This window comes from Amphibalanus amphitrite, unplaced genomic scaffold, assembly GCF_019059575.1.
Source record: "Amphibalanus amphitrite isolate SeventyFive unplaced genomic scaffold, NRLGWU_Aamphi_draft 001012F_arrow, whole genome shotgun sequence".
Lineage (NCBI taxonomy): Eukaryota > Metazoa > Arthropoda > Thecostraca > Balanomorpha > Balanidae > Amphibalanus > Amphibalanus amphitrite.
In genome coordinates, this window is record NW_024882506.1 from 94,229 (window position 1) to 120,882 (window position 26,654).

General features: G+C 48.9%; 3 protein-coding genes across 9 annotated transcripts; all 3 read right to left on the minus strand.

Annotated features, from left to right (window-relative positions):
• Positions 1–170: 170 nt before the first annotated feature.
• Positions 171–6,740, minus strand: LOC122369157 (putative phospholipase B-like 2). 2 transcript variants are annotated; one of them, XM_043343654.1, is made up of 10 exons: positions 6,599–6,740; positions 5,437–5,612; positions 4,204–4,318; positions 3,876–4,010; positions 3,304–3,386; positions 2,715–2,897; positions 2,356–2,485; positions 2,072–2,170; positions 947–1,537; positions 171–496 (listed from the first exon to the last, which is right to left on the minus strand). In XM_043343654.1, exons 2-10 carry the CDS (start codon positions 5,601–5,603, stop codon positions 338–340), a joined length of 1,662 nt encoding a protein of 553 aa, XP_043199589.1. In that variant the 5' UTR covers positions 5,604–5,612; positions 6,599–6,740; the 3' UTR covers positions 171–337. The 2 variants fall into 2 exon arrangements, with proteins under 2 accessions (XP_043199589.1, XP_043199590.1); XM_043343655.1 differs by lacking the exon at positions 6,599–6,740 and adding an exon at positions 5,948–6,122.
• A 350-nt stretch (positions 6,741–7,090) lies between these two features.
• Positions 7,091–12,108, minus strand: LOC122369162 (putative phospholipase B-like 2). The gene is made up of 10 exons (XM_043343666.1): positions 11,927–12,108; positions 11,241–11,413; positions 10,966–11,080; positions 10,547–10,681; positions 10,131–10,213; positions 9,730–9,912; positions 8,875–9,004; positions 8,438–8,536; positions 7,593–8,183; positions 7,091–7,329 (listed from the first exon to the last, which is right to left on the minus strand). The coding sequence occupies exons 2-10, from the start codon at positions 11,402–11,404 to the stop codon at positions 7,171–7,173; spliced, it is 1,659 nt and encodes a 552-aa protein (XP_043199601.1). The 5' UTR covers positions 11,405–11,413; positions 11,927–12,108; the 3' UTR covers positions 7,091–7,170.
• A 343-nt stretch (positions 12,109–12,451) lies between these two features.
• On the minus strand, positions 12,452–23,288 carry LOC122369161 (collagen alpha-1(I) chain-like). Of its 6 annotated transcripts, none has more exons than XM_043343665.1 (8): positions 23,268–23,288; positions 16,396–16,573; positions 15,838–16,005; positions 15,157–15,309; positions 14,784–14,937; positions 14,378–14,549; positions 13,899–14,033; positions 12,452–13,617 (listed from the first exon to the last, which is right to left on the minus strand). In XM_043343665.1, the coding sequence occupies exons 2-8, from the start codon at positions 16,512–16,514 to the stop codon at positions 12,584–12,586; spliced, it is 1,935 nt and encodes a 644-aa protein (XP_043199600.1). In that variant the 5' UTR covers positions 16,515–16,573; positions 23,268–23,288; the 3' UTR covers positions 12,452–12,583. The 6 variants fall into 6 exon arrangements, with proteins under 6 accessions (XP_043199600.1, XP_043199598.1, XP_043199597.1 ...); XM_043343663.1 differs by lacking the exon at positions 23,268–23,288 and adding an exon at positions 20,700–20,780; XM_043343662.1 differs by lacking the exon at positions 23,268–23,288 and adding an exon at positions 20,697–20,713 and having other exon boundaries at positions 16,396–16,578.
• Between the last annotated feature and the right edge of the window lie 3,366 nt (positions 23,289–26,654).

The window sequence follows — 26,654 nt, forward strand, 5'->3', positions numbered from 1 at the left end:
GTAATACTTTGACAAACGAGCGATTGTGATGTAAACGACTTCGAACGATCTAATACAAGACATGTGTCACACTGAATTTTGACAGATGTACTAGAAAGGGTAATGCCAGAAGTAATAGGTGCCGACAGTGATATGAATAGATAGAAGAGAAACAGAAATGAAAGGAAAGATTTGTTGTACATATTTTATTGGAGCCGACGAGCATTTATGGATAAAAAGTTTACATTACCACGCGGTAGCAGCGCGTTATTGATGGTTCCCACGGAGTTACCACTCGGGTCGACACAGCGGTGTCCCTTCCCACCAGCGCCGCCTGGGCAGGCGGCCACAGCGGCAACTACTGCCACTGGAAGTTCCACTGGATCGGGTCGAACTGGAACAGGTCTGGGTGGCCCCAGTGCGGCGTCGTGTCGACAAAGTCGGCCTTGCTCCACTGGAACGGCGGCTGCTGGTCGTACGTCGGGCCGGCGATCGAGATAAACTCCATCACAGGCACCTGGAAATGACAAAAAACAGAATATCATGAACTGAATATACACAGGGGCGTTGATCACACGATTGACAAATGATACTCTTACCTAAGCTTTGGAAACTTTAGCTGGCTGCTGCTTTCTCAAGGCGTTGTGCGAAATGGCTTATTGTTGAGGTGCACCTCACTCCCTTTTCATAGCACGGCAGCCTCTACGGCTATCAATATTACTATACCAATGCGTCGGTAATCTTACGAGATCGTCCGTGACCAGCCGCTGGTTTACCGGGTTTACCACTCATTACATTATACATATCCCCACGATATAATGAAAGATGTCGCACGAGACACTATGTGATATGCCACACATGATAGCGGCAGAAACTCGGCAGAGGAATCAGCCCAAGGCATGGCCATGCATCATCTGGATGCTGCTCTATGACGAAGCACACAGCCATAGAGAATTACATGACTCACCAGTTTGGTGGTGGTGAGTTTCATGTCGGTGCCGCCGTGGTCGCGGTGCCCCAGAGCGCTGAACGGGTAGGTACCGTTGGCAGGGTTCAGGTCGCACCGAGCCGAGATGGCGTTCTCTCCCGAGTAGGGCGGCTCACAGTCGCACGCCGACAGCGGGTCGTTCTTGTAGTCGTTGTAGCGCATCAGTTTCATCATGGAGCCCACGTCGGTGACGCCGTCCTGGTCTCTGCGGAAGATGCGCGCGCGCGGCGTCATGTCGTAGCTGAACCAGTCGCCGTACTCGTCCACCAGCTCGGGGTTTCCGGACAGGTTGAAGATCTCGGGGAAGTAGGGCGAGTTGTAGCTGGGCCAGTACTGCTGGCTCTGCAGCACGCCAGTCACGTCCTCGGCCATCACCGTGCCGGGAATCTGCTCCAGGATCCAGAGCAGGCCCGGCCGCAGCGCCGTGTCGCCGCTCTTGAAGCGCTTGTAGTCGACCACCATCCACTGGTTGTTGTAGGTACCGCTGTTGTGGCGGCCAAACACGTCCGTCCACTCCTCGCCGCTGGTCGCCAGGTTGTTGGCCACCACAGCTCGGATCCACTCCAGCACCTGAGCCATTGGAGGCGGTCAGCGGAGCTCCACAGTCACGGGGCCAATGAACAAGAATTGGCGTTTATTTTACACTTAAAGATAAATTGGTTGTTTCATGCCAACAAGTTAAAAGAGGAAAAAAGAACGTATGCTGTGTTTTGTAGCTACGGATGCGACTACTGAATGAATGAAAATAATTAATGAATCAATTAATAAATCATGTGCATGAATTACTTAAGCCAATGAATGAAATGAAATGGATGACATGAATGGAATGATTGAAATGATTTAAATGAATGAAATGAGTGAAATGAATGATATGAATGAAATAAAATGAATGAATGAGTGAATGAATGAATGAATGAATGAATGAATGAATGAAATGAAGGAAATGAATAAAGTAAATAAATGCACTAATTATTGAAACCAAATGAATGAAGGAAGTGAATGAATGAAATAATGCTTGTAAAAAATGAATGAAATGAATGCATTTCGAGTAAATGAATGACTTCATTCCTATTGACGCGGTCCAGTTGCCGGCCACCAACTGACCTGGCCCTCCGGCTGGACGAACTTCCACAGGTCGTTATTGCTGTTGCCAATTGTCGTCTCCTGGGTCACCAGGCCAGATGACAGAATCGAAAAGTCGTCCTGCGGGGAGGGTAGAGTACAGTCAAACCAGAACGCTCCAGGCACCGGGTGAGGATGTCAGATTAACATTATTCATACACGTCACAGCGACCTTTTACGCACAACCAACGCAAACCCCTAAGAAGAGTGCCAGCTTGGAAAAATGAAGCAGTCATTCGTTCACACGTTAAAGAATATTTGCTCACCTGAGATGACAGAATTCCGGGGTAGGAGGAGAAGGTCGAGACACGGCCCGGGATGGCCACCTTGTCCGGCCCGTCAGTCTGTCCGTAGTTGAACACATAACGCTTCTGGATGCGCATCATGCTCTGGAAGCTGGCGAAGAACAGAAAAGCGTCACCAATACACGCGTTTAAGTAGTAAATCGCATCAGGCAGAAGCGAATATAACGGAGAAAACACACTATGAACGACTTACTACATAATCATACGAGCTTATCATCACCATAAAAATTCATTTGACGTTTACTTCTGGTCAGTAGTGCGCTTTGAGCCGAGCGCATCCATCACACTATATCAGCTCGGCGGGCGAGCAAAGTCCTAACCTGCTCCAGGTGACCTGCGCCGTATAGAGGTCCTCTCCACCAGGCAGCACCTTGATCAGCGCCGAACAGTGGCCGGAGCCCAGCGTCCGAGAGCCCCACGAGGCCTTCAGGTGTTTGGGTCTGTTGGCCGGCGTCGTCAGCGCCACCTCCAGGTCCTCCAGGTCACCGGCAATGTTGAGCCATCTACCGGACAAGGAATATACAGTGAACAGGAGCCACCTACGGGACAAGAAAAACACAGTGTAGGTTACATACAATAGCCTTTAGCAAGCCGTTGTTTAATTCAAGATTTATGTAAAAGTGCTGTGGAGGCATCAAAGTAGGCACCTACCCGAATTATCGTCTTGCTGAGGCATAGTTCGACAAAGGTCCGTAGTATCTTTGCCATGTAAACGTGTTAATCGTAATTTGTATACCAACGCACGATGTGCTTTTATACGACGATTACATTAAAACAAGGTCTCATAGAAAATAATGCATAAAACGCGATTTTCTGCGGAAAACAAGATAAGTTTAACAGCTATGCAATGCTATAGCTATCCCAGTTTGAGAGTCCGGCGCGCGGCTGTTACTCTGGTGGTAAACTGACTTGACTCCGGGGTCTCCGGGGATGGAGGGCGTCAGGTCCACGCCGTCAATCAGTCCATTGAGCTGCTGGTACACCAGGCCCACCTACGGAGGCGAGCAGCGGACACACATCAGAAGCGGTCTGAATGTTAACGGACAGATACCGTGGCAGATCAGTGACGACCAGGCACCTTCAGGACAGGTGGCCACTGGCCACCTAGATAATCTGAGTGCTCAGACCTGAGTGAGCACCGCTTGATGCGTGATCGCTACAGTGCTCACAAATGGTGAATAGTGGACCGGCTTCGCGAAGCAGAAAGTTCGTTACACTATCATACGAGGAGAGTTATTGATATCGCTTGTACAAACTCTGACTCAGTCAAATGTTTTAAAATATCGCTTAGAAAACTAGTGACGAAGAGCAAGGTGAAATCACCAAATAACGAATTGATGGCACACAGGTCACGAATAATTAGAAAAAAAAATTGTGCCATCCAACGATCCGTGTTGACACATTTCATTTGCGGCACGAGGCCACCGATCCAAAGCTCGGCTGAGCGGAGGGCGCAGTCCCTGTGGCGCCGCCGCACCCACCTGGTGCCAGTAGGGGTCGCTGGCGGCGTTCTGCTCCACCATCGAGTTGACCCACTGCTCGTTAGTGGCCACGTAGTCGTTCAGCTTGTCACACATCTCCTGGCCCTGCCACTGACAGTAGCCCGAAACGGTGTTCTGAAACAAAATATGTAACTATGAGTTAAGCCAGCGATAAACGAATAGAAAAGCCAAATGTGTCGCCCGCACAAACTAGAATGTCACACCACAACCTGAAAAGAATCAAGCAAAATCAAACCGAAGTCGATAAAACGAATTATTACAGGAAACAGCAGCTTATTCGCTCGATACAATCACAACTAGCACTTACGTTCCAGTGCATAACAACGAGATCTTTGGTGAGATAGGCCTCCACCAGGCCGGCGGCATAGGCCTGGTCGTTGTCGGGATAGTCGCCATTGGTTTCAACCTCAAGGAAATCCCAGCTGAAAATATAGAGAAAGAACAACGCATCTCAGTAATGTGAGGCACAACAATTTTAAGTCACTGGTTAAAACGTCCAAGACATCTAGCTCTCCCCGAATGGTGACAAATGGAAATATGAGCCCATAGGGTGAAGTCGTATAAGAGTACGCACTTAGTGGATTTCTTGCTCTCATTTGTTTAATATTTGAAGGAAAGAAATCGCAAATAGGGAATATTAAAGTTCATTGAATTAGCCATCAACCCATGGGGCAACGATCCTTCAGCGTAAATGGAAGTGGTCTAAAACTGACATTTTCTGAACCGTTGCACTTGCGTACTCTTACCATATGGGGTGTGTAAGAGTACGCACGCCAGGCGGGTGGAGTACGCAAGCATATGAACACACACCTATACAGCTTGCACTGTCCAAATGCTTAACTTCAAACTCAGAAGGCATTTAAGTTAATTCTAGTATCCAAAAAGAAAAACATAAAATAAATCTTTCAAGTCTATAAATCAGGAAATAATTATGTCGTGTATTTCTTAAAAAAATGCACAATCAAAAAGGAGAATAACTCGTATTTGGAAGAATTTCGGGTACGCATCTGCATCACAGTGCTCCATTGATGATATACCTACAAAACAAACGTCATTGAGCGATAGATTAATAATTCTATATTTCTGTATATTAGATTTAATGTATAATACTGCGTACTCTTACCCTCCTGAACAGTGCGTCCTCTTACCGTACATGCAATTCGCGCACAAAACAACCCCGGAACGTTGTGCAAAACTTCGCAAACAGAATATTGCACTGTACAGTATTTCCCCAGATAACCTCACAAGTTTCCCACAACAATCACGGAAATGTACCTTATCTCAACTGCCGAGTATCAAAATTATTGTACCATGTCATAATAATATCATAACGCTCGAAAATAATATTCATCGCCTTAAACTCAACAGCGTCGCCGCTCAACGCCCACGTTCCATTGGTGACATTCACGCACTGGCGGCTTCATGTCACTTCATGAACTCGACAAACCCGCGTTGCTAAGCAACCGAAACAGCTGATGCGTACTCTTATCGCCCGCGTACTCTTACCCGCCCTTACCCTACTAGTTATTCGGTTACGTACCCAGTCTCGTAATATTTGCGCGTGAGGTTGGCCTTTGCCACCCAGTTCTCGGCGACTCCGTCCTGCACGTGGAATTTGTGGTCCTCCGTGTAGGTAACACTGGCCAGAGAGGCGTCACAGGTGCACAGCGAGGCTGCCAGGGCCACGCTCAGCGCGAGCAACTTCATCGTGGGATGCTGAAATGACATATCTCTAGTTAGGCAAGCGTCATGCATTTCCGTAATGAAGGAAAATCAAACAAAACACCACACACGCAAACGCCTGGTCATAACATCGCTGAAATAAAGCATCACAGCTACAGATGGGACATACATGCGCTCATTACTGTATTGTGCGGATGATTGATGAGACGCATACAAAACCAAGTAGGCAAATATTTCGCTGCGCAAATAACTAATCACCCATCTCGCTGCTGAACATGAATACTTTCTTGTAGCTACCTCCACATAAACGAAGAATCAAACAACACATCCACACCAACAGCGAACCAAACATATCCACTGGTCAGTACCTTTCCACGAGCTCAGCTCTCTCCAATTACACAGGGATCGGTATCAAATGTCACCAGCCGGCCCCCGGGCACCTCCGATGAACAATGTTCGAAACCGCAGTATAAAGACACTGCGATACGGCAGCCAAACAGAGTTATCTGCAGACGACGCGGTGGGAACACGCAGGTGGCTCCGGGCGCCTGTCCGACAGAAAAACGGCCGGAAAAGTGGCCGGCGTCCCGTTCACGGGACACACAGATGACCGGTGACGGGCCGTGCACACAGAGGCACTGAGACATCAGACACTGAGGCAGCGAAACCAGGCATAGACGAGCGGCACAGAGACGGAGGCAGCAGACACTGAGAAAGAGGCACCAGACACTTAGGCACACCGACTGAGGCATCAGACACAGAGCCAAGACACAGAGGCACTGAGACAGAGACACCAGACACAGGGTAAGAGGAACAGAGACAGAGGCACCAGAAAACGAGACAAGACACAGATGAACAGAGACAGAGACACAAGACACAGACAAAGATAGACTCAGAGGCGTAAAGACAGAGAAGTCAGTCAAAGAGTAAAGACACAGATAGACACAGAGGCCCTGGCTCCTGAGACACCAGCAGGGTGACAGGGAGTCTATCGTACACCAACATCCCCTCCAACTCACCGAGTCTTTGTGTGCGCTCCAGCGCTGCCCCCGCCGCTGAGGCCCGTCGGCCGGACAATGAACCTCAGCCCGCACCCAGAGCCGTTCACGGCCGGAGAGCTGGTGTAAACAGAGAGCAGGGGCGTACGCAGGCAGCTATCGACTGATACCCCGACACTACTCGGGCCTGTAAACAGACCAGCGGCGCCCGCAGGACCCCATCGCCGCCGATACCCCGTACATACGACTGAGGGCGTCTCCCCACCAGCAGCTAGGGCAACAGTGGCTAGAGTTCCCACTGCTTCACCTTTTCGAGGTGACATGTTATGGCAGCATTTTGAGATATGAACTGATGCCGTTGTTCGACGCTATCAGTTTTTAGCTGCTCCCACAACCCGAGACAATAATCGAATTGTCCGGTTTCTACAAGTTACGTACGGCTTTACAATAATGAAAAACCCCTCCTTCTAGACAATCCACAATCTTTCCATTACCGATCGGAAGAAGCTGGGATCATAAGAACGTCATATGTATTTTCCATGAGCTCTTCTTCACTAAAGAACATACAGAAGACGGGGTGGCACCTGCTTCAACTACTGCCACTGGAAGTTCCACTGGATGGGGCCGAACTGGAAGACGTCCGGGTGTCCCCAGTGCGCCAGGTTGTCGGCCGCCTCCAGCAGACTCCACTGGAAGGGAGGCTGCTGGTCGTACGTCGGCCCCGAGATTCCGATAAACTCCATCAGAGGCATCTGCGGATTCAAAGAAAATGTGAATAGAGGGGGAAACTGCCGGGAGAAAATTGCATCTAACAAATTGACAACAACACTTAAGGTTCAATGGTGTTGAGGGAATCATGTAAAAACCTCCTGGAGTGCATCATCTTTTGAAAGAGGAGAGCAGCTATCTCCCAGCAAAAACTACCAATGCACCAACATAACACACAGAACGGAAAAGGAAGCATCATGGGTGTTAGCATTATCAGCCACAGTATGGCGCCTAAGCCTCTAATTACCAGTTTGGTGGTGGTGAGCTTCATGTCTGTCGCCCCGTGAAGGCGATGGCTGAGAGCGCTGAACGGGTAGGTACCATTGGCCGGGTTCAGGTCGCACCGGGCAGAGATGGCGTTCTCGGCAGAATAAGGCGGCTCACAGTCGCACGCCGAGAGCGGGTCATTCTGGTAGTCGTTGTAGCGCATCAGTTTCATCATGGAGCCCACGTCGGTGACGCCGTCCTGGTCTCTGCGGAAGATGCGCGCGCGCGGCGTCATGTCGTAGCTGAACCAGTCGCCGTACTCGTCCACCAGCTCGGGGTTTCCGGACATGTTGAAGATCTCGGGGAAGTAGGGCGAGTTGTAGCTCGGCCAGTACTGCTGGCTCTGCAGCACGCCAGTCACGTCTTCGGCCATCACGGTGCCGGGAATCTGCTCCAGGATCCAGAGCAGGCCCGGCCGCAGCGCCGTGTCGCCGCTCTTGAAGCGCTTGTAGTCGACCACCATCCACTGGTTGTTGTAGGTGCCGCTGTTGTGGCGGCCAAACACGTCCGTCCACTCCTCGCCGCTGGTCGCTAGGTTGTTGGCCACCAAAACACGAACCCATTCCATGACCTGGAATACGAGTAGAGTTTACAAGCCACTCAGGTGCCATGCCTTTTCTTGGTAATGAAACATCAATCATGAAACACATGAAACAGAAATGAGATGTCGCGCTGAACGTTAGCTTAAGGCGTCGAATGCCAAATTACGACGTTCAAAACTAGGCGGCGCGATAAACATGCCGTTTCATAACCTAAGCAGTCAGCAGTCAGCACAGTAGCTGCTCGGTCAAATGTTCACGCGTGTCTCAGGAAAGCATCACTGACCTGGCCCTCCGGCTGGACATATTGCCAAAGATCATTGTTGTTGTTGCCAATGGTAGTCTCTTGAGTCACAAGACCAGACGAAAGCACGGCGAAATCATCCTGCAACGATGGATATAAGCGTCATTGGTCAACAATAATTTAATCAACGTTTTTTTTTTGCAAAATAGAAATGAGGATGCATGAAAAATGCATCGCTCTGCGTGGCAGTAACGTTACACATGAAACATTCTCGACTCCCGTCACATTCAGAGGTTTCGGGCGAAATACTATGCACTATTAAAGCAAATATAAGCATCTAGGTTTCGTACATGTCTTGTATACAGTCAAAGGAGCAAAGTCCAAAGATCTCAGTTTTATATCGAGAAGTTTGTGTCAAAGGTTATGGATTCATTCGATTGCTCAATACTTAGTGAGCACGTTTGCTGTGCGCCACTGACATGTGAGGCGATGATGCCCGGATAGGAAGAGAACGTGGCGATGCGTCCCGGAATGGCTACTTTGTCCGCTCCCTCTGCTTGTCCGTAGTTCAGAATGTACCTCTTCTGAATCCTCAGCATCGTCTGGAAACTGCAGTGCAGGAAGGTCAGGAATTATACTGAGACGTCTGGTGTACGCATCATGTACGCATGACTACCAGTGTGATATGCTCGATCGCATAAAAACAATTACATTCACAATATCCAAGCAACTGAACTTGCTTGACATTCAATAACATAGGCATTAGGCACAAACAGATAATAAGACCTTAATACACATGAAAGCCTCAATATCTTATTATGCAGGCACAATGTCAATAGGATTGACTAAAATAAATAAATACATTATAAGACTGCTTATACGCCCGAAATTGCTTAAAAAACGTTCTTTAACGTTACATATTTTGTAACGGAGCATGAAGACCAAGTACAAGTGTACTGTATGTGTTCGACTCGTATCAGCCCTCGGACAAACTCAGCAGGAGGCGACGGACAGTGGCGGCCACCTGCGTGCTCCCATCCGACGCCACCGTCACAGGTGGTCGGTACACACGCACAAAACGGTGTCCAACGACAGAAGAAAGGCGCTTCAGAAGACTCCCTGGTCGCCGCTCCCGCAAGGAGCCGATAACAACTTTTGACGTAGTAGCATGACTTTCAAATAACGAAAAATGTCATATACCACAACCGGCGCAGCCGTTCATCTAGTGTGCATAAATGATGGGGGATCCATCATGCGTAACATTTTTTTTTTTCGACACAGTACGTTCAAGTGGATTTGTGGATCAATCAAGCCCAAATTATGTAGATACTGACCTGGTCCAAGTTACGTGAGACGTGTAGAGGTCCTCTGCACCAGGTAGCACCTTAACCAGCGCGGAACAGTGACCGGAGCCCAGCACTCTGCTCCCCAGGCTGGCCTTCACGTGCTTCGGTCTCTTCTCGTGGTCCTCCAGAGCAATTTCAAGATCCTCCAGATCACCCCATAGGCTGAGCCACCTGAAAGACAAACAATGTTATAAAATGCAATGACTTTTATACCATTAACTTACGTAATTCGATTAAAGTTGCTTCGCTTCAAACGGGCTTCAGCACATTTGAAGACAGCGCATGTTAAATGTCGAGCCCTGGCTCTAACGGCAAGCTAGATAGGATAAATATTTCAAAAACATGAATGAATAGCCACATGCATTAATTGAGCGAAAACTAGAACTTACTTCACACCGGGATCGTCCTCATAGTTGGGGGTCACCTCCACGTAGTCCACTATTCCATACATTTGTTGATACACCAGACCCACCTAAAATGCAGAGTGAACACACTGACGTTTCATGCAATGTGATTGATGATGCAAATCTAATTACTGTTGCCTGTGTCTTTGTGTCCGACAACGAGACGAATGCAACTTGGGTTACACAAAGTACTGTAAAAACCTTAGTAAGGGATTAATCGGCAGATAGTTTCAGTTCAATATGGTGGAGAGTACAGAAGGAGGCAGTAAAGAATTTAACACCATGGGAGCATTATTCAGACCCCCATCCCAGCGACCATTCCTGCCCACGACTCTAGCCGCTCAAAAGAAGTGATAACGACAAAGCTGACGTTATAAGTATGTCACTACCATTTCAGTTACCTGATGCCAGTAGGGATCGCTGGCGCCGTTCTGTTCCACCATCGACATCACCCATCGCTCGTTGGCGTCCACGTGGCTCGTGAGCCGGTCACACATCTCCTTTCCGAGCCGCTGACAGTAACCCGACACCGTGTTCTGGCCGAACGAAATGAGGGTTATGTTACTGCAACGATAGTTCGTCAATGGCAGCACACACAATGCAGTAGGACGTCTCAAAAGGTAAGATAAAATTAATTTGCGAAAACATGATGGTTGATGCATCAAAGCTTCTCGACAGGCGAGCGTTAAAAAAACAACATTTTTTCCTTCGCCCTGTAACGGGCACAATATTCATTTAGCAATGGAAAGAGCAGCTAAGAAGATCAATGCCCAACAATATAAGATGAAACGGGCAAGTGCGTGCACCATCCTGTACTTACGTTCCAGTGCATGACAATGAAATCCTTGGTGAGATAGGCCTCCACCAGGCCGGCGGCATAGGCCTGGTCGTTGTCGGGATAGTCGCCATTGGTCTCCACCTCCAGGAAATCCCAGCTGAAAATAAAAAACTTTGATAAGGGAATGTGGCGTGGTGGTTCAATGAAACATCCTACCGTTCTAGTTATAAAGCAATTCTGCATTAGATATTTCCATGTTCATAATTAGTTGTCTTACAGGTGCTATATTCAAACTACGAAGACAACAATACTCTCACCCAGTCTCGAAATATTTCCGGGTGAAGTTCGCCCTAGCGACCCAGTTCTCGGCGACACCGTCCTGGGGTACGAGCTTGTCTCCAGAGAATGTGACACTGGCCAGTTGGGCGTTACAGGTGCAGAGTGTGGCCAAAACGGCCACACCCAACGCCAGGAGGTTCATAGTGATGCGCTGAAATGATGCGTGCGTAATAAGGAGACGTTGCAGCAAGCAGGAAGCAAAATTCAATTGCCTAAATGTAATGACAAAGTTGTCAATTGAGGGTAAAAAATCACATGACCCAGTCCTTTGATGAACACATAGTGAGCTAACTAAACTCGGATGTATGACACTATTGGGTTTTGGGTCACACTCCCGGTTCTGCATGAGCGATTCAACCATCTGAACACAAATCGGACAAAATTCAACATTGAGCAGAAGGCTGCAGTGAGACTGAACAATTATGTATTATAAACATTCATGTAATAATCTAACACATGTCAATTGTGTTTACCCTACCACTATCGGCATGAATCAACCAGATTAGATAGAACACATGGGAAGCAGGCAATGCGTAGTAGATCAATAGATCGACGGCCATGACAAGAATTAATTACGTAAAATTAGTTTCCTACCCTCGTTATGCTTGCACAATAAAAATCTAAAAAGCGAGGAATTTCTGCTAGCACATGACAGTCCACGTACCTTCTCAGCCACTGGTCTCTCCAAAAGTGCGCTTTCCCGGGCGCTAACACGGATGTCTTTGAAACGACGCACCCATATGATGACAACACACTATTGTGGGACATCAGCAAACAGCTCTGGTTTTAAAGTGCCGCTATCACGAGTACACAGAGATATCTTTCGGCAACGATGAGAAGCTGCAGATGGCTACCGAGCGCTTACCTAGTAACCAGAGACTAGAACGACCACATTCATCTAACTGCTTCTGGTCAGCAGTAGCACATGCACCAACCATGAAGTGTTTACTAGATATCCGAAATTCAAAGCAAATGGTATTGAAAAAAAAAATATCAAAAGCTTTCGTAGCTCTTTCCGAAACAAATGCATCTAATTTTTCGGTATTCCCCGATAACACAGATAAATATCCTGTCAGCCACACACACAGAACGTAGGTAGAAAAAAAAATACGCTCACCCGATTTTAGTTATCCCCAATTTGCGTATTTGTTCCCTAAAGCGACGTAAAGACATCTTACAAACAAATGACTTTCTGTATTCAAATTATCACATCTTATCAAATCAGAGCCTTCAATCGCAGTAACACATTGACAACGAGCGAGTGCAAAAGGATCCCAATTGGACCAACACACTGAACTGACGTGCCTAACAGCAGACCAGATCACTGCGCAGCGCTGCCGCGGCCCCGACCTCGACCTCGACCCCGATCTCGACCCCGACCACGACCCCGACCTCGAGCCCTACCACCGGTGCTCGAACCCCTACCCCGATCTCGTGTGGGTGACGCAACTTCTTCGACCATTACGAGTTCCACTTCGCTGGGGTTCGTGGACGACTGAGACGCTTCGGGACCCTCATTCCTCCCCATCCATGGGGAAGAGGAGGCTGCCCTTTTGGGACGACCACGCGAGGGAGACGACGCCCCAGGACTCTGAACTCTTCCCTGAGAATCTCCCCTCCTGCCGCGCCCGCGCGAAGGAGACATCGACAGACCTCTACTTCTTCTCCGAGAACTTCCCCTGCCACCACGACCTCGAGTGGAGGGAGAGTTTTCCGGACTGGTACTTCCTCTTCGATCGGCTCCCTTCCTGCCGCGACCACGAGAGGTAGGTATCTTTGCACGACCACCCGGCCTGCCCCGAGACAACCCTCTGCTCCCTCGACCTCGAGCGGGCGGGGACCCGTCTGGACTTTCACGACCTTGATCGGCCCCCCTACTACCGCGACCTCGGGATGTTGGTATCTTAGCCCGCCCAGGCCTTCCTCTGGAGCCTCTCCTGCTGCCACGACCACGGGGCGAGGGAGTCTCCGGCGGGCTAGAGTCGCCCAGGGACATACCATTCCCGTCACTAGACACCGTCTCCCGTGAGGGGCTGCTCGGTCCAGCTCCCGCGTCACTCGTCCCCGGTCCCGGATCGTCGGCCTTCGGTCCCCGCGCCACAGCCTCTGGCCCAGTGGGTCCCGCCTTAGCCCCGGCTCCTCGACCCTTTGCTGCGCCTCCGCGGGCGCTGGTTCCGACCGGCCGGCCGCCGCGCCCTCTAGCCCGTTTGGGAGGGGACGGGGGCGGGGAGGTCTCAGCTGTGTGTTCGTCCGCTGACGAGGCGGACTCCGGTCCCTCGTCGGGCGGCGACTGCGGCGCCGGCTCGTCTCTGAAGCGCGCCAGGGCCCGCTCCCGCGCACCGCGACGTCCGGTCACTGGTGGACACACGGGGTTCAAAGTCAACCACTATGTCCGAAACGTTATGAAGCGATAAAACGTGTCAGTTTCAATTATGGCGGTTATCGAGGACAACCACAAAGTTCATCAACATAATGTAGAGCAGCAAGAAATGCAACATATCATCCCAGAAAAGGCCTGCCTGTGTGTATGAACAAATGTCTACCAGCATGCTATGCCAAATGCATCCTCACACAGTGCAAAACCGCATGCACCATCAAGGCCTCACGGTGAGCCCGGCTGTCCCGCAGCTACTCACGTGTAGTGGGTTTGTCCTGTTCAGCGGCAGCCTCAGCTGCCGCCGGTGCCTTCCCCTTTATGATCGCCTCCAGACGTCTCTGTATGTCGGGAGCGACATCGGCGCCGAGAAAGGAGATGCGTTCGATGTTGGCACCTGCCACAGACAACACAATCTGTCTCATGCGCTCTCAAGGGAGTCATATTTTGACCACCAGCTAACAGTGTCAAATTTTGAACTAAATGCGATAGCTAATCCATGATTTGTTATTTAACTAAGGTTATGTTTCTGTTAGGAAAATCTAACATCCATTTTCCGACATTCGCTGTCGTTCTTGTGATACAAACAACGTCCAAAGAAAACCGTGACAAAGTCCGGACGCTACTGCATTTATTTCTCACGGAACATTATTCTTCTAACAACTTTGATACCATCTGAATGACCCAAATTACGTAGACGTGATGTATGAAGAAAGCCGACTCCGTCCGGCAGACACCCACCTTTGAAGAGCTGCTGCTTGATGGCCTCGTATTTGGTGTGTAGCGTGGAGAGCTGCTGCAGGCCGCCGTCCTCCAGGTACTCCTGCAGCGGGCTCTCCTCCTCGAGCTCATAGCCAGCGTCCTCGTCGCCGGCGTCCGTCTTGGCCGAGCGGTGCAGCAGGTCCGGAGCCAGCTGGGAACAGTCGCAGCGGCGACCACCGTCAGCCTCAGTACAGCGTGCGACTCGTGGTGGCGTTAAATGAAGCATCGAAATGCACACAGGCTGAAATAGCCTTGTGTCACCATTATTATTGGCCTTGCTTTAGTACGAGCATGTACGAGTGAAATGCTTCATTAAATACTACCTGACAGGGGACATAATCTAACAAATCTCCCAGCGGGCCGACGCCAGCCACGCTTGACTCACCTCCCGGTCCTGTGCGACGAACACGAATGCCGACATGAAGAGCAGCTTGTCGATGACGAAGAGGACGTCGTGGTGATTCTGTTGGACGGCGAGCTCACGGACCTCCTTCAGCGCAGCCCAGACGAGCGGCGTGACCCGGATCCCGACCAGAATCCTGCGGCCGAGCGGGGAGCGACGGTGACTGACGGTTACATAACCCAGCTTGTTGTAGGGTGTGGTACCAACTACCAAATACACGCTATGGTGCTATATCGACATCATGATGCGAGTTGAAACTGGTGAATTGAACACGGCAGCAACTAACGCATATAACACATCGAACTTTATTTGGCATAACATAAAGCTAGTAAGTCATCGACCGCACGTCGCTCACCTCTCGCCCGCTCCGATCTTCATGTAGAGGCCGTACATGAGGTACAGGGCGCCCACTTTTCTTATGATGTCCTGTCCGTTGACGAATAGCCGCACGGCGATAGCCATGGTCTTCTGGAGGTACTCGATCCGTTCAGCCACGATCGTTCGGCCGCTGCCCAAACGATTGTCAAACACGGGTCAATAAAACAGCCACCGGGCAACGCAACGGTCGGATACACCAGTGACTATTGCCAAATAAGACTTGTGAATTTCCGAGGTGTAGGTAATGCTCGTACCGGTGTATACATTTATCATCGCTAAAATGAACCCGGATGCCAGCCGTGCACACGCAGACACGATTGATATTACATCTGCGAATTTTCCGTAAGGATAGTTTCCGTTTCTGTTAGTTTCCGTAGCAAAAACTAGCAATATTGCTCTACGAAGCTGACATCACGATTTCGTCCAATATTTTGCTCACATCATGTATTGTAGGCGACAATATAATATACCAATATTTCCAGAAACCGAAACCCTGCCCACCTCAGTATGTGAGTTTCCGTTTCCGTTAGTTTCCGTAGCAAAAACTAACAATATTGCTCTACGAAGCTGACATCCCGATTTCGTCCAATATTTTGCTCACATCATGTATTGTAGGCGACAGTATACCAACATTGCCAGAAACCGAGACCCTGCCCACCTCAGTATGTGAGAGAACATCATATCCCTCCAGCAGGCGGAGAAGTCGTTGAACCGGAGCGACTGGCGCGCCTCGAACTGTTGCAGCAGCCTGATGCAGTCCTCTCGCACACCGTGTACGATGGTGAACAGGCGGCGGTCCTCCGAGCTTTCAGACGCGTCAAACACACTGGGGAAAGGGATATTGTGGTACAGAACACACTGTGACAGACCGGAGAAAAGTCCACTAGACTGGCAGGGGGAGCAGTTACATACCGGCGACTGGGGAGGGGCGGGGAGGGTCACACGACTGGGGACAGGATGGGGAGGCATCAGACCCACCACACTTGCCGCAATTGTATAAAAAAATAACCGAACGCCTGCATCTAATTGGCAGCTGCACAAACAACGTTTACGATTATGATGTACCCTTCCTAGGGTGGTAACTAAAATAAACAATGAGGAAAAGGCAAATATATGCACTTTCAAAACAAAATCACTCGAGGATGAATCAACTACAACGATTCATCACTTTAATCACATTGACTGACGCTAATGCGGAGATGTGTGTGTAACTTACCGATCAGTACCTTGGTTCAAAGCACCAGCTGGCGTTGACAAGCTGGCAAATGATGCAACTCTTGAAGACCTGGGTTCATGTTGTGGTGGTAGTGCCATACTGAAATTTGACATTGCCATCCTATTATCGTGGTGACAGGATTACTGTCACTGCTTTTGTCTTGCACAGCTCAAAACATCTGGAGATAAAGGCACCAGTCAATGCTCACATTAGGGGGTAGAAGATAATGTAGCTGCAGCACTCAGCTTTGACAACACCAATATATTATTAACCCGTGCTGAGCTGGTGGTCTTCTGTGGAACTGAAGTACCGCTGGGGGTATTTTACAATTTACCCCCCCCCCCCTCTAACTTGGCTTCTCGATCAAGGTCAGGTTGGTCCGAGCAGACATGATACAGGCTGGAGAATAGAGGATCCATTTTCATCATATTCCATTTGGGTAAGCACTCTAACCCATTCCTGGTTCACATTTGTTATGGAATAGAGATGTCTCTGACCAAGGGGACCCAAAACCAAGCAGGTGAATTGATCAGCGGACTGCCACACTGGAAAAATACATGTTATGCCGAATATGTCCGGCGCAGTGGCGGGAATGCGCCGAAAATTTCCGGGAACGTCCGGCATAACCTCGCATGTGCCGAATTCAGCGCATGGCGGCGGACGAATTTTCCGGCACAGAGCACTTGCATTTTTTTTTTTTTTTTTGGCGAGAGACGGTAACCGAATTTATGCGGTACGCTGGTCAATCTAGCAGCAGATTCGCCCCGCAGGCGGCTCTGGAGAAGTTGCGGAACGAGACGTTCCCGCCCCGGCGGTCGCGTGACACATACTCGAACTGGCTACCCGCCCTGAGTCTACTCAGCATAGGAACGGCCGCACAGGTGAGGCCTCAACCTTCGTCGTAGATAGGTATGGGAAACCTTGTTGAACGTCGCCAAGCTTAAGCAATAGCAGTGGGTTCCTGCCAGTGCCCACTGCAGTATCGAGAGGAATGAGAGCGCAGACGACCTGGCAAAACAGGCGGCCGCCCTGCCCTCAAACGCCCGTTCGCTGACTAGGGCGGTTCATTGTGCGGCCTCGCAACAGTGGCGCGACAACTGCTCAGAATCCAGACTGGAAAACATCCATACACTACGCCGGACGCCCGTGAGACCCTGTTGCGCCGAAATTCGGCGCAAGCGATTTTGCGCCGAAATTTCTATGTGATTTGCGCCAAAAATAGGTGCCTATTCGTGCGAAAATTAAGCCCTTTTCACATAAAGCACATGTGCACATCTACTGATCAAGGCTATATCAGCAAGTCAGAGTGTTTCGGGGCTTTGCACGCTCTCCCATGTTTGAGCGTCCGAATGAGTTTTTTATTTCCACGTAAACCGAATACCTCGGCGGGAGCCAGCGAGGGCCGGGCAGCGGAGCAGCACGTGCTCCGGCACATCAGCCTCTTCTCGGCTCACGGTGCACAGCGCCGCTGGGCACCGCTTGTCTGGGCACTGCTGGCACGCAGAGGAGTGAAGACAGCCGATTCAGTGCCGTACTGGAGCAAGCGGCCCCGGTGGCCCGCCCTCATCTGGTGCACCGAAATGGCATCATCTCGGTCCTCTCCGGGGTAGGGAGCGGCGGCGTGCTCCCGAGGAGTGGCTTTAATAGTGATTCTGAGCAGTTGTCGTGCCACTGATGCGAGGCCGCACAATGAACCGCCCTGGTCAGCGATCGGGCGTTTGAGGGCAGGGCCAGGGCGGCCGCCTGTTTTGCCAGGTCGTCCGCCCTCTCATTCCCCTTGATACCGCAGTGGGCAGGAACCCACTGCTATTGCTTAATGACGCTTGGAGACGTTCAACAAGGTTTTCCATACCTATCTCTACACGCCGAAGGTTGAGGCTTCACCTGGGCGGCCGTTCCTCCGCTAGCCTCAGGGCGGCTCACCAGTTCGAACACGCGACGACCGGGGCGGGGACGTCTCATCCCGAAACCTCTATAGAGCCGCCTGGGGGCGAATCTGCTGCTAGATTGACCGGTATCGGTAACCCTGGCGTCACCGGTAGCTTTTTCGTTCAAGGCTAAGGTTTCCCGTATCAGGCCGCCGTGCCAGGCCGAAGCATGCTGTGACGTCACTGGGTAAGAGAATAACGTAAAGAACGACTCACGCAGACTCAAATCGACTCAGACTGACTCAAACTAACTCAGACCGACTCAACCGACTCAAATCGATCGACTCAAATCGATTCCGATCGACTCAGACAGAATCAGGCAGACTCAGACCGATTCAGATCGACTCAGACCGACTCAGATAGACTCAGAACGACTCAAACTGACCCAGAACGACTCAACCGACTCAAATCGTTCCGATCGACTCAGACAGACTCAGAACGACTCAGACAGACTCAAAACGACTCAGGCAGACTCAAACCGACTAAGATAGACTCAGAACGACTCAAACTGACTCAGACCCACTCAACCGACTCAAATCGATTCCGATCGACTCAAATCGACTCCGATCGACTCAGACAGACTCAGAACGACTCAGACAGACTCAGGCAGACTGAAACCGGCTCAGGCAGACTCGAACCGACTCAGGCAGACTCAAACCGATTCAGATCGACTCAGATAGACTCGGAACGGCTCAAACGGACTCAGACCGACTCCACCGACTCAAATCGATTCCGATCGACTCAGACAAACTCAGAACGACTCAGACAGCCTCAGACAGACTCAAGCCGATTCAGGCACACTCAAACTGACTCGACCGACTCAAACCGATTCAGGTCTGATGATTCAGGTCAAACCGATGGGTCTGTCTGAGTCGGTCTAAATCGATTTGAGTCGGTTGAGTCGGTTTGAGTCTGCCTGAGTCTGTGAGTTGTTCTGAGTCTGTCTGAGTCGATCAGAATCGATTTGAGTCGGTTGAGTCGATCTGAGTCAGTTTGAGTCGTTCTCAGTCTATCTGAGTCGGTCTGAGTCGATCTGAATCGGTTTGAGTCGGTCGAGTCAGTTTGAGTCTGCCTGAGTCGGTTTGAGTCGTTCTGAGTCTGTCTGAGTCGATCGGAATCGATTTGAGTCAGTTGACTCGATCCGAGTCAGTGTGAGTCGTTCTGAGTCTATCTGAGTCGGTCTGAGTCGATCTGAATCGGTTTGAGTCGGCCGAGTCAGTTTGAGTCTGCCTGAGTCGGTTTGAGCCGTTCTGAGTCTGTCTGAGTCGATCGGAATCCATTTGAGTCGGTTGAGTCGGTCTGAGTCAGTCTGAGTCGATCTGAATCGGTCTGAGACTCTCTGAGTCGTTCTGAGTCTGTCTGAGTCGATCAGAATCGATTTGAGTCGGTTGAGTCGGTCTGAGTTAGTTTGAGTCGGTCTGAGTCGACCTGAATCTGAAAGCGTGGTAAGTTACCTGCTCTTCCAGTGACGTCACAGCATGCTTCGGCCTGGCACAGCGGCCTAATACAGGAAATCCTAACCTTGAACGAAAACATTACCGGTGACGCCAGGGTTACCGATACCGATTGACCAGCGTACCGCATAAATTCGGTGACCGTCTTCCGCCAAAAATTATGCGATCGCCCTGCGCCAAAAAATTTGTCTTCCGCCATGTGCTGAATTCGGCGCATGCCAAGTTACGCCGGACGTGTCCTGAAATTTTCAGCGCAATCCTGCCACTACGCCGGACATATTCGGCATAACGTGTATTTTTTCCAGTCTGGCTCAGAATCACTATTCAAGCCACTCCTCAGGAGCACGCCGCCGCTCTCTATCCCCGGAGAGGACCGCGAGGATGCCATTTCGGTATTCTCACCTGGTGCACCAGACGGTAAATGTCAAGTTTAAGTCCTAAGAAGAATTCATTGATAATTTTTTCATATTTTTACATTATTTGACATCCTGAATCCAAAAATGATACTCATATGTCTCGCAAATAAAAGAAAAAACATAATCAAACCTGACCTAACCTTACCTACTTACCTATAACCTACCAACCTACAACCTACAAACCTACCCTAACCTAACCTAACCTACAAACCTACCTACCTACAACCTAAAACCTACAAACCTACAACCTAACCTAACCTAAAACCTAAAATTTTTGCTTTTTCATATTCGTATCAAAAGCGCCACAGTTGTAGTTAGGACCTAAACTTGACATATACCCACCAGACTGCAAATTGCAGATCAAGATGGGCAGAGTTTGAAAATACTCTGGGTAGAGATACTATAGCTACGATCACAAAAAATGTTGTTTCGTCTTTAGCCTGAAAAACTCTTGGAAAAACCGAAGACCGCATAATAACGGAAGAAACTGAAAACCAAGGCCATACCTATAACTTGAACCTGAAAACAATTTCAATTTTGAAAAGCACGGCCCCAAGCAAGTCCAATATGGTAGCATTTGGTAGCGCTAGCCCATTTACCGGGGCATATTTACGTCTGGACAACGAGTTGCGGGGAAAAGTGCTGATTGTGTTGCAGTTTTAGGAGCCGGTGATTAGGCTGGATTTTTGGGTTACTTTTTCGTTCCGATTCATGTATTTCATAGTGTTTGGCTTTTGAATATTTTAGTTCTTTCAAATAAATATTGCTTGCCTTACAACTTTTGTAAAAACGTTTCACTTTTTTTATAAGCCGACGTTCAGAGTCCTAAAAATACATCAGCACTACAATTATTGTAAACAAACAAATGGAGCACCACTTGGCTCTGTTCCAAGGCCATTTTTTAGCTTATCTGGTGGTTTTCTTGCTCTTGTACGTCGTTTTGTTGGATGTTTTGAATCCCTTAAGATTGACTTATATCATATTTAAGAAGCATGTTGACTGAAAACAATCTGAAGTATCCATGAGGCTGACAGAAGTCCTGACTACTGAGCAATATCAATATCAAGTTGAACAAGTTATGAAATTTTGGTTGATAAACGCAAGTTGATCGGGCTCATATATCAGCAAGAAAAAGTAAAATTAAAAGAGCTTATTGTCCAAAAACAAGCTAAAATTTTGCAGACCTTGGAGCAATACTGAAGTGCACGCTGAGCAGGATCATGCCAGAAAATGTTGACTGACGAGCACATATTGATGTATTGGTATGAATATTGAATGATAACTTACAACAGCAAGATAAATTAGTGCTAACTATCAAGTTAAAATCTAGAATGAATGGACTTGGGCAGTTTTACTATGTTTAGATGCTATGCAGATTGTAATGTGCATCAGATACTCGTGTCTGGCAAATGAAACATGCGATCATTCCATTGCTACTGGAGGAGAAAGCTTGGATCACTAAATCCACTTTATGTTGATTTTGATGTTAATCATCATCACTGTATTTTTTGAAAAAAGGATTGTAGTAAAATTGTCAATGTGACAATCCATGCAACGATGTGATCATATTATGTGTTTATAGTCATTCGTGATAGTCATTATTGGTCCAATATACAATGGCAAAGCTCTCAGTCTCAGCGTTTCTTCCTGTGGATGGCCAGCAGTGACTCAGAGCTTAGAAGTATTAGTTTTCTTCACAGGGCTGGGATAAAAAGTACTGAGGGTAATCTTCCACCAAGGAACTCTACTTTGACATGGTATGAGATGTAGGCACAAGTAGGTAGGTGCTCAGTTCCTATAGTCAGTAGTTGTGTATGTTTAGTCGGGCTAGCTTAGATCAGATTGTTAGTTTTTTAATTTGCCAAATGTCCATAAAAATGTGACCTGAGCAATGAGCATACCTGAACCTGACAGCTGACCTAACCTCAATCATCACACATATTTGCAGCCTACCCAAGACCTGCATGGCAGTAGCACCCAGTTATAGGTAGGTACTCACCCTAACTCAATCTTACCTGCTAACCTTCAACTTGCCAAAAGTTAGCTCACATTGCCAAGCTGTGTCCAGGGAAACAGTCAACTGAGGAACTGGCTCATTGGGTGGCTGGTGTGAGTCTGTGCATTTAAAGTGTTTCTTCTCTGAAGCTGCTCTGCACTGCTGTACGTCATGTTAGATGTTCAGAAAATGTGGGAAATGATTACTAAGCTACTTTAGTGCTTTGTTAATGCTCGAGACATGAACAAGTACATATCCTGCAGGGTACAGCTATGAGTTAGGTGCTAGGTGAGTATGTTATGTGAATGTGCTGTTCCCTGTTTGACCGTAAGTATACAAACAAGCACAGGGTCACAGTTATATTCAATCTCCACATAAACATACAACAAAAACGGCCATATAGCCTAACTCCGAAGTCAGATAACTTAAGCCTTTGAAGGCACAACAGTGTTTTGATTAACAGGACAGGTTTACAATATATCCTCTGTCCTTGGGGGATCTTGCTGCCAAGTTGAGGTATGATGACTGAACTTCAGGACTGATCAACCTTTTCTTAGCCACTGCTTATATACGAAAAAGACCAAATGCTTGTTTGTTTTGATTTACAGGACATGTATACAATATATCCTCTGTCCTTGGGGGATCTTGCTGCCAAGTTGAGGTACGATGACTGAACTTCAGGATTGATCAACCTTTTCTTAGCCACTGCTTATAAACGACGAGAAAGACCAAATGCTTGTTTGTAAACTGCGTTGAAAATTTAATGATCCACCTTCAATTCTGACATGAGGGCACAAATGAAATAGTTCCCTCTCCTTTTGGAATACAAAAAGCAAAATATTTAATAAATTTTAGTGGATGGACAAGAGCAATTAGCATAGCTTTCCCTCAAGTTAACTTCTGGCACTGTTGATGAATTACACTGACTCTTATTCGCTTCATATTTTGTAACAAATGCGCTAAAACTGCAATATAACAGCACTATATGCTTCTTGACAAAATGCAATAGTATTAAAAATTTAGCCCTGATGGCATTCATTCTTGGTGGAAACGTAATTACAAAATATTTTGTAGTAACTATTAAATTCCGGCCGAAAACAGTGCTCGGTTAAAAAAAGAATCATTCCAATGACGGTCCATTCTAGCGGTCCTGAAATCGCCACTATTTCCGGCCTCTCCAACGCAACTCGTTGTCCAGACGTAAATATATGTAACGGAAGTTAGCAGGGATTCAGCAGGGGTTCAGCAGGGATTCAGCAGGGATCGACGGCCCCTACGATTTCGCTGAATTTTGGTGTAGAGATGCAGAATGGTGTCCTCTATCGAAAATCCTAGTGCCAAAATGCGGGGAATCCATCAGGGGGGCCACAAATCCCAAAAAACAGTATGCCCTCAGGGCACAATCGACGAACTTTGAAAACCCTACTTCTAGCCGTCAAAACAGCTAAAAATGCACGTCATTCGAAAGAGGACAAAATTTTACGTACAACGGTACCAAATTTAGGGGGCTAGCGCCCCCCTGAACCGAACAAAACAGCTTCAAATATATGGGCCCGGGAGTATGCCCTCGGGGCATAAATAAACGTTTTCAACCATTTCAGGCCTATAACATCGACAAAATCCAGCAATATGCACATCATTGGAAAGAGCGTAATTTCCCAAACAAAAAACCCAAGTAACATTTTTCGATGGGGCCCACCTGGGGCCCACGGGACCCAATTGAAATTTGGGGCCCAATGGGGCGGCCCCTACGATTTTCTTCAAAATTTGCACAGACACTCTCCTGGGCCCCCTCTTCAATCTGGCTGAAGAAACCTACCGGGGAATCCAAAGGAAGGGGCCCAAAGAGGGCCCCAAAGAGGCCCTTTCTAAGTATTGCCCCTAATATCGCGACCAACCCCGGCAATATGCACATCATTGGAAAGAGCGTAATTTCCCAAACAAAAAACCCAAGTAACATTTTTCGATGGGGCCCACCTGGGGCCCACGGGACCCAATTGAAATTTGGGGCCCAATGGGGCGGCCCCTACGATTTTCTTCAAAATTTGCACAGACACTCTCCTGGGCCCCCTCTTCAATCTGGCTGAAGAAACCTACCGGGGAATCCAAAGGAAGGGGCCCAAAGAGGGCCCCAAAGAGGCCCTTTCTAAGTATTGCCCCTAATTTCGCGACCAACCCCGGCAATATGCACATCATTGGAAAGAGCGTAATTTCCCAAACAAAAAACCCAAGTAACATTTTTCGATGGGGCCCACCTGGGGCCCACGGGACCCAATTGAAATTTGGGGCCCAATGGGGCGGCCCCTACGATTTTCTTCAAAATTTGCACAGACACTCTCCTGGGCCCCCTCTTCAATCTGGCTGAAGAAACCTACCGGGGAATCCAAAGGAAGTGGCCCAAATAGGGCCCCAAAGAGGCCCTTTCTAAGTATTGCCCCTAATTTCGCGACCAACCCCGGCAATATGCACATCATTGGAAAGAGCGTAATTTCCCAAACAAAAAACCCAAGTAACATTTTTCGATGGGGCCCACCTGGGGCCCACGGGACCCAATTGAAATTTGGGGCCCAATGGGGCGGCCCCTACGATTTCCTTCAAAATTTGCACAGACACTCTCCTGGGCCCCCTCTTCAATCTGGCTGAAGAAACCTACCGGGGAATCCAAAGGAAGGGGCCCAAAGAGGGCCCCAAAGAGGCCCTTTCCAAGTATTTCCCTAATATCGCGACCAACCCCGGCAATATGCACATCATTGGAAAGAGCGTAATTTCCCAAACAAAAAACCCAAGTAACATTTTTCGATGGGGCCCACCTGGGGCCCACGGGACCCAATTGAAATTTGGGGCCCAATGGGGCGGCCCCTACGATTTTCTGCAAAATTTGCACAGACACTCTCCTGGGCCCCCTCTTCAATCTGGCTGAAGAAACCTACCGGGGAATCCAAAGGAAGGGGCCCAAAGAGGGCCCCAAAGAGGCCCTTTCTAAGTATTGCCCCTAATATCGCGACCAACCCCGGCAATATGCACATCATTGGAAAGAGCGTAATTTCCCAATAAAAAACCCAAGTAACATTTTTCGATGGGGCCCACCTGGGGCCCACGGGACCCAATTGAAATTTGGGGCCCAATGGGGCGGCCCCTACGATTTTCTTCAAAATTTGCACAGACACTCTCCTGGGCCCCCTCTTCAATCTGGCTGAAGAAACCTACCGGGGAATCCAAAGGAAGGGGCCCAAAGAGGCCCCCAAAGAGGTCCTTTCTAAGTATTGCCCCTAATTTCGCGACCAACCCCGGCAATATGCACATCGTTGGAAAGAGCGTAATTTCCCAAACAAAAAACCCAAGTAACATTTTTCGATGGGGCCCACCTGGGGCCCACGGGACCCAATTGAAATTTGGGGCCCAATGGGGCGGCCCCTACGATTTTCTTCAAAATTTGCACAGACACTCTCCTGGGCCCCCTCTTCAATCTGGCTGAAGAAACCTACCGGGGAATCCAAAGGAAGGGGCCCAAAGAGGGCCCCAAAGAGGCCCTTTCTAAGTATTGCTCCTAATATCGCGACCAACCCCGGCAATATGCACATCATTGGAAAGAGCGTAATTTCCCAAACAAAAAACCCAAGTAACATTTTTCGATGGGGCCCACCTGGGGCCCACGGGACCCAATTGAAATTTGGGGCCCAATGGGGCGGCCCCTACGATTTTCTTCAAAATTTGCACAGACATTCTCCTGGGCCCCTTCTTCAATCTGGCTGAAGAAACCTACCGGGGAATCCAAAGGAAGGGCCCAAAGAGGGCCCCAAAGAGGCCCTTTCTAAGTATTGCCCCTAATTTCGCGACCAACCCCGGCAATATGCACATCATTGGAAAGAGCGTAATTTCCCAAACAAAAAACCCAAGTAACATTTTTCGATGGGGCCCACCTGGGGCCCACAGGACCCAATTGAAATTTGGGGCCCAATGGGGCGGCCCCTACGATTTTCTTCAAAATTTGCACAGACACTCTCCTGGGCCCCCTCTTCAATCTGGCTGAAGAAACCTACCGGGGAATCCAAAGGAAGGGGCCCAAAGAGGGCCCCAAAGAGGCCCTTTCTAAGTATTGCCCCTAATATCGCGACCAACCCCGGCAATATGCACATCATTGGAAAGAGCGTAATTTCCCAAACAAAAAACCCAAGTAACATTTTTCGATGGGGCCCACCTGGGGCCCACGGGACCCAATTGAAATTTGGGGCCCAATGGGGCGGCCCCTACGATTTTCTTCAAAATTTGCACAGACACTCTCCTGGGCCCCCTCTTCAATCTGGCTGAAGAAACCTACCGGGGAATCCAAAGAAAGGGGCCCAAAGAGGGCCCCAAAGAGGCCCTTTCCAAGTATTGCCCCTAATATCGCGACCAACCCCGGCAATATGCACATCATTGGAAAGAGCGTAATTTCCCAAACAAAAAACCCAAGTAACATTTTTCG

Bases quoted from the DNA above. Each gene is read 5' to 3' on its own strand.
- LOC122369157 (XM_043343654.1), bottom strand. From the start codon at position 5,603: ATGAAGTTGCTCGCGCTGAGCGTGGCCCTGGCAGCCTCGCTGTGCACC. The intron at 4,011-4,203 runs GTAAGTGCTAGT...ATTTTGTTTCAG, and splicing joins TCGTTGTTATGCACTGGAAC to AACACCGTTTCGGGCTACTG. The intron at 3,387-3,875 runs GTGGGTGCGGCG...TCGCCTCCGTAG, and splicing joins GCGACCCCTACTGGCACCAG to GTGGGCCTGGTGTACCAGCA.
- LOC122369162 (XM_043343666.1), bottom strand. From the start codon at position 11,404: ATGAACCTCCTGGCGTTGGGTGTGGCCGTTTTGGCCACACTCTGCACC. The intron at 9,913-10,130 runs GTAAGTTCTAGT...TTTGTCTTTCAG, and splicing joins GAGGACGATCCCGGTGTGAA to GTGGCTCAGCCTATGGGGTG. The intron at 8,537-8,874 runs GTCAGTGGCGCA...CCATCGTTGCAG, and splicing joins CGGGCATCATCGCCTCACAT to GATGATTTCGCCGTGCTTTC.
- LOC122369161 (XM_043343665.1), bottom strand. From the start codon at position 16,514: ATGGCAATGTCAAATTTCAGTATGGCACTACCACCACAACATGAACCC. The intron at 16,006-16,395 runs GTAAGTTACACA...CCCTTTCCCCAG, and splicing joins TTGAACCAAGGTACTGATCG to TGTGTTTGACGCGTCTGAAA. The intron at 15,310-15,837 runs GTGGGCAGGGTC...TCGTTTGGGCAG, and splicing joins ATGTTCTCTCACATACTGAG to CGGCCGAACGATCGTGGCTG.